The 11,355-nt window shown below is 47.3% G+C and overlaps 1 protein-coding gene and 1 pseudogene across 1 annotated transcript; one reads left to right on the top strand and one right to left on the bottom strand.

The window, feature by feature from the left end:
• On the top strand, nt 358–4,628 carry LOC8058561 (annotated as a pseudogene).
• On the bottom strand, nt 5,097–6,628 carry LOC8070645 (probable F-box protein At2g36090). Its single transcript, XM_002450256.2, has one exon. It carries the CDS (start codon nt 6,524–6,526, stop codon nt 5,327–5,329), a length of 1,200 nt encoding a protein of 399 aa, XP_002450301.2. The 5' UTR covers nt 6,527–6,628; the 3' UTR covers nt 5,097–5,326.

The raw sequence follows: 11,355 nt of genomic DNA on the forward strand, positions 1-11,355 counted from the left end.
GGCCAAGAGAGGATGTTCCTGGCTTGGAGTTGATCGACGAGGACGTCGATCTCTTAAGGGGGTGAGGATGTAACACCCGGCCCATGGCTTAATAGGATTAATAGGAGACTCATACCAACAAGTTGCAACTTCTTTTCCGGAAGCCCATCTCCAAAGAACTCTAAAGTTAAGTGTGCTTGGCCTAGAGAAATTTAGGGATGGGTGACCGATCGGGAAGTCCTTCTTGGGTGCGCACGAGTGAGGACAAAGTGTGCAGAAAAGACTGGTGTTGGTCTATGGGGACTGACTATATTCTAGAAAAGCTGCCAGATGTAAGCAGGCCTGGCCTCGTGGAGGTAGGACGTTACATAATCGTTCATGAGAATCCTGATGATGTTGCTCTCAACAGATAATCTGGTGGAGGATCTCTTAAATGATTTTGAATACGAACTTCAACCTCCATATTTGTTGTACCGGAATGCTTCACAAGAAGTAAATGGAATTTGGTTTTACAATCAACATGACTGTGAAGCTGTTGCAAGTCTATTTGGAAGGTAAAGGCTCTTCATGTATTCTCTCCCCATGTTGGAAGTATCTTTCTCTGAATTTATGTACTCTCCATGTTCCAAATTGTAAGTCGTTCTGTTTTTTTTGGGTTACATACCTTTTGCTATGTATCTAGACGTACTTTATATCTATGTACATAACAAAAGCTATGTATCTAGAAAAGCCAGAACAACTTACAATTTGGAATGGAGTGAGTAGATTATGAACATTACTGTACCATATTTTAGTAGTTGTCCTGGTCAGAAATATGTATGGTTATGTATTTTTCAAGATCCAGTTAGTGGTGGATAAATGAGAAATGCGTAGTCTTACTAAATGTGAGCATTTGTTAGCTGGGATCTCATTCTCTAAATGAGAAATGTGGCAGGACCTGTGATGACAAAATCTTGAAAATTCTAGCTAAATACTGGCCTACTAATCTTAGCTCTCTCTTTTAGGGCATGAAGTAACTTGTCTTTGTTAGCTTGAAGTGTAAAAGCCACTTGTTTTCTAGATTTACTGTATTTGTCAACTACTAAGTGCTGGTGAGATTCCAAATAATTGAGAGAAATATTCAGATAACTTTACTTCTAGATTGCAATAAGAAGTAACGACTATACTATAAATTGGTGCCCAGAAAAGAGTTAGTTTCCTCCTCTTAATCATAGCTTTGCATGCTAGCAAGTGAAATTCCCAAATTAGGTATAGAGCAAGGGTGTGCAGTGTGCTTACAAACTTCGGATACTTTTGGAGATTGTCAAGTCATGTTTCCCTGATGCTTCTACAAATAGCTAGTATTGCACTCTATTTAGAATGTATACAACATGGTGAAAGCCCTAGTTTGGTTTTGGATAATTGATGAAACCCTAGTACTAACCTCTATGCTAAGTGTGTGTAGACTTAATGAGGTTGGTACATGCCAAGTGATGGAGCAAGTGATGATCATGGTGATGATGGTGATGACCACAAGATGATCAAGTGCTCAACTTGGAAAAGAAGAAAGAGAAAAACAAAACCCTGTGGAGATCAAGGCAAAGGTATTGCTTAGGGTTTTGGTTTTGGTTATCAAGACACCATAGAGGGTGTGATCACATTTAGGATAGATAGCCATACTATAAAGAGGGGAATTCTTTGGCTAAGCGGTTATCAAGTGCCACTAGGTGTCTTTGTTCATGTGCATGCATTTAGAACCTAGTGAGCTAACTTAACTCCTTTAAAGAAAATGATTGTGAAAATGCTAACACACGTGCACTTGTTGGTACACACTTTGTGGTGTTAGCACACTTTGAGAAGGAGGTGGAGTTTGAAAGGTAGAGAGAGGATGGGTTCCTCTCAAGCTCGGCGGGATTTGGCGCTTTTTGAGAAAATGAAGTGCATATTTTCTATTGCGCCGGGTGAAAATTTGGAGAAGTCGCGGGAGTGTTTCTCACCGGACGCTGGCTCAGAGGCACCGAACGCTGTGTCTGAGTGTCTGGTGTGCAGGCTGCCTGGCTCAGCTAGGGTTGGGCACCGGACGCCAGGCACCGGACGCAAGCTGGAGCGTCCGGTGGTCTGAGTCCGGTGTCCGCACGTTTTGCAAACCTCTCTGGGTGTGAGTCCGGTGAGCACCGGACGCTCAGGGTGCGTCCGGTGGCTTGCGTCTGGTGACCCTGCAAGTTTGCAACCCACTCTGCGCATGGATCCGGTGTGCACCGGACGCGTCCGGTGTGAACCTACAGAGCGTCCGGTGGTGCGCAAGTTACCGTTAGACTCTGACACGCGGCTGACGTTGCAGCACCGGACGCTGGTGTTGAGCGTCCGGTGCCTCTTTAAGAGCGTCCGGTGACCCTGTGTTTTGCCCAGTGAAAGAGCCAACGGCTCTATTTGTTTGAGGGGCTATATATACGTGTTTGGCCGGCTTAGGGCTTACACTCTTGGCATTCTAACATACTAGACATCCTTGTGAGCCTAAGCAAACACCTCCCACTCATCTCCTTTATAGATTATAAATCTTTGTGAGATTGGGAGTGATTCCAAGTGCATTTGCTTGAGTGATTGCATCTAGTGGCACTTGGGGATCGATTTAGCTGCGGTTTTCTTGTTACTCTTGGTGGTTGCCGCCACCTAGACGGCTTGGAGCAGCGGAGGAGGATTGGCACAAGTTGGTGATTGTTCGTGGCCATCTCCCGGTGATTGTGAGGGGTCTTGTACCTTCCCCGGCGGAGAGCCGAAAGGTAACTCTAGTGGATTGCTCGTGTCATTGAGTTACCTCACTTGTGGGTAGGTTCTTGTGGTGTCCTAGTGAGGACGAGGTTCGTCCTACACCTCTTAGCCACCGAACCACCAAGTGTTGGTCGACACAACGGGGACGTAGCGTGCCGGCAAGCACGTGAACCTCGGGAGAAAAATCGGTGTCTCAATTGTGTTTGATTGGCATTCTCCCGGTGCTTGGTTGTTTATATTGGTGATTGGTTCATCCCCTACTCGGTGGTATAATTATCTCATCCACTCTTTTACATTCCCACAAACTAGAGTAGCTTACTTATTTGTATAGAAACTTTAGGTAGCTTTCTAGTGTAAGTAGTGACATAGCTCTTGTGTGCCTAGTGATTATATCAACTAGAATTGTTGGATAGGTGGCATGCAAACACCCCATTAGAGCTAGAGCAAAAAGCTTCGCTTTGTTATTTACTAACCTCTTGCTCTAGTGAGTTTGTAGATTTTTTTAAATAGGCTATTCACCCCCCCTTTAGCCATATTAGGACCTTTCACATGGGATTGTGATTATTTTAGCATAACCATTTTCACATCTGTCCCTTTCCAAAAACAATTGCATCTCAGGATGCCATTTCTTAAAAAAAAAATTATACCTCAGGATGGCATGGTGATGGCATGTTTCCCTGATACTTCTACAAAATGGCCAGTATCATGCCACAGGGCATTATGTTCATTTTGGCATAGTCTTTGTCACATCTGTTCCTATTAAAAAAGAAGAATTGTATCTCAGGATCTAGTGATGTACTTCTTCGTTAGAATCATGTGGGCAGATAGTTTACAGTTTGCTCCTCAATTTTATTTGCAGGATACTTAATGCTTACGCCAAAGTACCTCCAAAACCAAAAGCACCTTCCACAAAAAGGTCTATTACCTGTTTCCAGTCTCTTGGATTCAAACACTTTCATTCTTTCCTTTGAATTATGTATTATCAATTGTGATGAAGTTTCTTTCATGGCCACAGTGAGTTTGAGGAACTAGAACCTCCGCCACCATCTGCTGCTATAGATGGCCCTCTTCAACCTCCGCCAGTATCTGCTGCTGTAGTCCTTGATACCCCTAACGAATCATTAATCAATTAATTCAGTGATATGTTAAACTGTCAACTTTCAGCTATTTCATTTTTTTCTTGTTGATTGAATGGTATATCCTCATTTATCTGCATTGTGTACTCAATGACCATTGTAGCATCTCGGTTGATGTATGTACACAAGTATGCTGCATTCATGGTTGGAGATATGCTGCAATACAAAATATCTGTTGTGTCTAACTATGCTGAGATTATTTTCCCAACATTTTTGCAGGGCGCTGCTAGCATTGGAGAGTGTTCCATCTTCCCATGTGCCATTGATCATCCCATCTGCTGCTCCAACACATCAACTACCCCCTTCAGTAGCTTCATCAGCTCCACCACTCCCCATCCACGACACTTACGCCCACACTAGCCGGTCAACGAATCTTGTAACACCGGATTTATTTGCGCCTCCACCGTCCTCTTCAACTCCACTAGCTCTGCCAGGTGCATCCGTGATTCCGACCGCCCCGCCTCTTCATCCTACTCCATCATCTGTTCAGCATTCTCAATATGGCACCCCGCTGCTCCAACCTTTTCCACCACCCACTCCACCTCCTTCCCTTAACCCTCCACACAGTGATAATAGACCTGTTGTTACAATGGATAGAGTCAAGGACGCGCTACAGAGACTTGTTCAGGTAAGTTCCACACTGAAAACATACAGGGTACTTGTTTGGATTAGTAGTATTACGTTCTCTAACTCTCACCAAATGCCCAACAGAGCGACGAGTTCATCGATTTGGTGTATCGGGAACTGCAGAAATCACTTGTATAGGCTGCTTAGTCTTTCCGGACTCTTGTATAGTTTTGTGTTAGTCTATTGATGTAGAGTACTATAGGAATGGTTGGTAGTATTTGTAAGGTCCCCTGGTTCCAAATAACTGTGTTGGCAGTGTCATAAGCATATTTGTGTAACTGAAAAGTGGAAGTAAAACTAGGTTTGTTCAAGAACATTGAAATTTGATCTATTTTTGTATGATGTACCGAGAAATTACATTATAGGTGTCAGAATTCGTGTGGCACATATGTTCTGTTTTGTGCAACATTTTCACCTCAGCGATGAGAGCTTTGTAGCAAGTCCACTAAAACTGAAATCACGGTGGCTCCGTGCAAATATAGTATAAAGTACTATTTGCTGATTTGTTGTGAAAGAAAAGTATTGTTAAATGATTAGCAGATTCGATAGTTATCGATTTTTTTTATGAGATAGATGCCTGTACCTTTCGTGGACTAATTACAACACTAATAAAAAGTTTGAATCGTTTTATTTCATAAACCTCGCTGTCTAGAAAGGAAAATGAATAGTAGAAAAAAAAAGTATGATGTTGACTTTCCCTGTTGTACATTTCTTTGACAGCCGACCGTATAACCTACAGCACAATCATATATTCACATTCCCTGAACTACACTGTACATGTCAACGGCACTCTGAATGTCGCTTCGGCGTCGCCCGGTGAGCCGGACGACGAGTGCTCACCGGAACGTGAGCACGGCCAGGAAGCCGAGGAACGCGGCGGCGCCGACGCTGGAGCAGCAGAGGTCAAGGATGCCCTCGCGCCTGGCCTTCCACTCCTTGCGCGCCCTCTTCCCCCTGACGAAGTCCTCGTACCTTTCCCTCGCCGCGTCCTCCCCGCACCCGCGCCGCCTGGGCGCGGCCATGGCAGCGGCGACGGCGGCGAGCCCGTCCCTGCCACTGACGCCGGCGCCATCGGCGTCCTCGACGCGCAGGCTGACCTCGCGCACGTGGCCGTACCGCTCGTCGCACGTGACGGCGGCGTCGAGCGCGACGCCGGCGGAGAGCACGACGGCGAAGCGCGCCACGGTGTCCCCCGTGAGCCACTTGCGGTCGACGGCCACGGCGCGGCGGCTAGACGCGGCGAGCGCGCGCCCCGTCGCCGGGTCGAGCAGCACCCAGCTGAGCTCGAGGTCGGCCGGGGAGACGGTCGCGGGTCCGGAGGAGGAGGCGCCGCCGGCCGTCGGCGACGTGAAGCCTTCCTGCACCATCGCGTCGACGCGGAACGGCGCGCCCAGGAACCAGTCGGAGGCGGCGGCGTCCGTCTCCACGACGCGGGACAGGATGCTGACCCCCGCGTGCCGCAGGTCGACCGCCGACACGAGGCGCGCCGGCAGGGTCGGGGGCTGGGACGGGGATGATGAGTCCGGCGAGCACGGGAACGGGAAGGCGTCGGCGAAGAGCGCCCGGTGGTCGACGGTGTAGGGGAGGAGGTCGCGGACGGCGGGCCACATGGCGAGGCAGAGCGCGCGCCACGTGTCCGGGTCGGTGGCGAGGCCGTGGAGCCCCGAGCTGGCGCACCCGACGGCCGCTAGCGACGCGCCGTCGAGGCGGCGGAGCACGAGAGCCAGGACGTCCGCCGGGAGGTCGTCGATGGTCGTGCCGCCGCCGTGGTCGAAGGCGGCCGGAGAAGAGGCTTGTTCCATCGCGCCAACAGCCATGACGACAGCGATGGCCGGCCGTGGATAGGAAAGAGGGGGCTTGTGGCGGTGGTTGCGCGCGAGTGTGGTCGCCGTCCGGCGTTGGAGGCTTGGCAAGCTACTGGCTGGCTCGTTGGTTGGTTTATAAATGGGTAGCTGCGTTGCCTTGTCTGGGGAGGGAGGGAGGGGAGGGCGAGAAAGCGAGGTGTTTCTGCCTGCCGGGCGGCGGTGTGCGTGCATGCCACGACCGACCGGTCGCCGGTCGCACGGGGAGAGACGCGGCAGAGCTGACGAGAAGAGTAGACTCTAGCAGCTCGCTCTCGCGGTGGCCTTTGCGTTCCGGGAAAGGAAGCCCGGAAAAGTCCGGGTTTTTATTTTTGGTTTATTTATCACAGACACGGAGGACGAAGTGAAGCTTCTTCTCTTCTCTAATGACGGCGACGGCGGCGACGGCTCCCGCCCACCATCTGGGATCACACGGCCGGACGTACGTGGCTGGGCGACGTGTCAGCCAGGTAATTGGGGATGAGGCTGACGTGGATAGTAGTACGTCGTGGAGTGAACCAGGCGACCAACCAACCAACCGTGCGCGGTGGTCACAGAAAGGCAAAACTGCTTTGCACGCAGCCGTCGTCGTCGTCCGGCCCGGCAGGCGGCTCGGGCGTCGCCGTCTGCTACACCGGCAGGCAGCAGCCGTCGTCCGGCCCCGGCTGTGGTTGTGGCGGCAGATGCACGCTGTGGCAGCAGCCGCCGCCATGCGCGCGCGCGCATTGGGATTTGGGAAGGATCGGAATCGGAGGCAGCATCGACCCGCCGTGATCCCCTCACCGGCCGACCTGCCGCGATGCGATAGATGGGCATTCGGATTAGGGCATGTACAGTACAGTACTACGTGTCATGTTACGTTGACGCGCAGCAGTACGTACGTGCGTGCTTAATTGGTCCCGCGCGCGGCCACCGCCCGTTAATGAGTTTGCTCGCGCTAATAACGGACCACTAGTATGTGTACGGCCGGCCTTGATTCGCTCGATGGCTAGCGGATCATCATCAGGCATCAGCGCGTACGTGTGGATTACTAGTATGTGTTGATCTGCATCGGGCTCGTCTCGTCTAGATGCCTAAGTACGTGCCAAAACCACGCGCGCGCGCGGGTTCAAAAATTAAACCCGTGTGTGCTCTTTCAAGGTTTCGGCGCGCCGCGGCCTCTCTCTCTCTCTCTCTCTCTCTCTTGGCTTTGGGGGCGACCATGCATGCATGCATGGTTGCTGACCTGCAGCGTGCCACCGCGCGCTGGCGTTTGCCATGTCACGCTTGTTAAAGTTACGACGTTCCACCGTCGTACGTGTGAGGCCTTAAGTTTGGCAAAAATAAATAAATAAATTGGATCATTATCCAAAATTTTGAGCAAAATAGTTACCATTTTATATTCTGGATTTTGACTTTAAGAGCAAAAAAAAAACCCCAAAAGAGCAGCTTCATTTATTATTTTGGGCCCTGAAAATTTAAGCATTTTCGATGGAACTAAACAAACCTATAAAAAAATGATATTTTTGCATTTTATCATTGTGGGGGTATAAACCCCTATACCCTCATAGCCCTATATGGGCCGCACCATCAGAGGTGGCTCGGCCCACAGGATGAAGACGTGCGGCGCACGACTAGTCGGCGTGCACCGCAAGGCTACAAGATATTGTACCAAATAGGATACTTTGCTTGTAACTCTGTCCCTTCAGGATATATAAGGAGGGGCAGGGGTCCCCTAGGGGACGGATCACATATTATTCTCTCAACACAAATCAATACAATCAGACGCAGGACGTAGGTATTACGCCCACACGGCGGCCGAACCTGGATAAAAAGCTTGTCCGTGTCTTGCGTCACCATCGAGTTCGTAGTTTGCGCACCGTCTACCGATAAACTACTACCGTGGGTATACCCCAAGGTAGACTGCCGACCAGCTTTCGTCGACAATCATTCTAATCATATGTACTACCTTCATTCCAAATTGTAAGTCATTCCAAGAATCTTAGAGAGTCAAAGCATTTTCAAGTTTAACTAAAATTGTAGAGAGAAATACTAAGATTTGTAACATAAAATAAGTATATTATGAAAATATAATTAAGAAAGAATCTAATGGTACTTAGTTGGTATCATAATAATTATTATTTTATCATATAAATTTGGTCAAACTTAGGATAGTTTGACTTCAAGATTTTTAAAATGACTTATAATTTGGAATGGAGAGAGGACGTGTTAAAGAGCTAATAAAGCAAACTTAAGCCTACTTCCCTTCATCATTCTAGTTGCTTGTACTATCCCCTGTCTACTCTAGCTAGGTTACTAGACTGTGGCGCAATACTATCGATCACTTGGGCACAATGCAAGCAAATCCGCACCTCATCAGACTGTTCACTTGGGCACAACGCAAGCAAATCCGCACTTCATCAGCTGGTATGAGCTGTTTTTTATCAAACACTTACTTCTAAAACAGTTTCATGGGTGAAACTGTTTTTCTTCTCCTCTCACAAAGATATGAGTTGAGATGAAGCTGAAAAAAGTAGCTTATTGCAGTGCTCTCCTCTATTTTTCTCTCTCATCTATGCATAAAGTAGTTGGTGAAGATATTTTTACCAAACACTTTTTTCAAAATAGCTCAGCTTCACCTATAAAGTTGCTCATGAAGCTATTTTCTAAAAAATAGCTTCACTAATAAAGTTGAGCTGTGCCAAACATATATATCTTTTCCTCGTGGTGTCGATGATGCATTATATTGACACAAGTGGATGTCCCTGCTGCTTCTAGAATTCATAATCGCAATCGTCAACCATTTATACGGTCTAAGTTTGACACAATCGCCCTTAATTCTCTGATCCAAACATTTTTATTTGTCCACCGCTCTGAACTTGGCCAACTTGCATTGTTATGTGGTATTATTATCGGCAGTTTGGCACGCACAGCTACGTACGTGGTCGGCGCCTTGGCGGGAGAAACGGTCACGTCAAACTTCTTCTCTTTGCGAAAAAAATATTATTTACCTCACTTCTCCTGTATATATTCTATTGGTGTCAGATTTTTTATTGTTGTTGTTTATTACGGTTTTGGTTAAAAATATATAAATTATGCTAGTTGTTTATATTTTAGTGCTTTATTTGTTAACATATAATGTTTTCCATTGTTTGACTATGAAAAAAATATAAATAATCTCTTGTGGGTTATCCTAGAAATTATTTTTGGCGCCGGATCTGCCATATGGAGCAGTACCGCCGGGAGAAGAGAGCCGTCGTGTATCGCCAGAGAGGAGAGCCACCCGCGTTGCCGGAAGTGGAGGAGGGTCGCGTGCAAGAGAGGGAGAGAGGAGGCGCCGTGCTCCCCACGCGTGAGAGAGAGAAGCAGAGCCCCACGCCAGCGACCACCATGGTCCGCGTGAGAGAGAGAAGCAGAGGTGACACACGTTGTTGTTGGAGAGAGAGAGAGAGAGAGAGAGATGAGGTGAGGGAGAGGGAGAGGAGCGCTCGGTGTTGGAGAAGTAGAGGGAGGCGCGCGGTGGAGAGGCACTTGTGTATCGGAGAAGCAGAGGGAGGCGATTTGTGCGGCCGCGGGAGAGTGGAGTGGATGAGAGTTAGGGTTTAATGGTCTTTACGGAATCGTTATCGGGCCTACATGGCTAGTTGGGCTCAGCGATGATTAATAGAGACAGACGTTATAGCTGCCCGCCTCCATAAATACATTAATGGAGGCGGTTTCTATAAGGCAACTGCCGACGGTTTATCGGGTATTAACCGAGATGGTCACGTTAAGGCGACTACCTCCATTAAATATTAACCGAGACGGTCGCTCAAGAGGCCGGCCGGCTAGGGAATAAAGGTGGCGGGCAAAAGTTGTGTCTGCCTCCAATAAAAAAAGTGCAACGCCACTTAAAAGAAATCGTGTAGTAGTGGTGGCCGATAGGTCCTGTTATGAGCTCTGTCTCTTCTTTGATTAGTTCTAGCTAGAGATGGCAACGGGTACATACCCGACGGGTAGTGGCCACCCGTACCCGCACCTGCGAAGTCTAAATTTTACCCGTTGGGTTACCCGTACCCGCACACGGGTAGAAAAATAATTCCATACCCGCACCCGCGGGTAATTTCTACCCGACGGGTAACCCGCACCCGCTAGTATACTCGAGAATTACATATAAATATCATATATTTACACAAAGAAAATCATATTAAACCTCCAACAAGTTACAAACTAATATTCATATGACAAAATCAAATTCATATACATATATATTAGGAGAGTTTAGTTGGATTTAGACCAAATTCATGTGCTATATAGGCTAAAATGACAAGGGTGGCTAGTTATTTTGACGGGTATTTTTTACCCGTGGGTAGGCGGGTATGGGTAGTACACACCCACACCCGTACCCGCCATACCCGATGGGTATAGGATTTTGTTCAATAACATACCCACGGGTAGAAAACTCATTCCATACCCGTCTCTTTATCGGGTTTCGGGTAGCCGTTGCCATCTTGAGTTCTAGCATTTGGAGTGGCATTCGTGTCGAACCTTCAAAGATATCCAAATCAATATCGAAAATCATCCTTGAGAATCGATTTCTGATTTTGTCTACGTCCCAGTAAATGCCTCATTTTTACTATCGTCATTGCGTAGGCCTTGTTTAGAAACTTTTAAAGATTCTCCGTCATATCAAATCTTGCGGCATATGCATGAAGCATTAAATATAGATGAAAGCAAAAACTAATTGCACAGTTTGTCTGTAAATTGTGAGACGAATTTTTTAAGCTTAGTTGCTCTATGATTGGATTATTTTTGCTAAATAAAAACAAAAACGCTACCGTGTCAAAATTCAAAATTTTTCGGATCTAAACAAGGCTGTAGTAGCGGTTTCAAAAATCATCATTGAGAATCCATTTTGACCGCATGCAGATAAAAACTGTGTCTGCATCGTAGTGATCGTAATTCTTAGAACTTAATTGAGAACAAGCATGAAAAAAATTTTAAGTGGCCAAATATTAAGATTAAGACATAACAGTATTATAGCTAGCTAGTATAGGTAGATGAAA

This window comes from Sorghum bicolor, chromosome 5, assembly GCF_000003195.3.
Source record: "Sorghum bicolor cultivar BTx623 chromosome 5, Sorghum_bicolor_NCBIv3, whole genome shotgun sequence".
In the NCBI taxonomy this organism is placed as follows: domain Eukaryota; kingdom Viridiplantae; phylum Streptophyta; class Magnoliopsida; order Poales; family Poaceae; genus Sorghum; species Sorghum bicolor.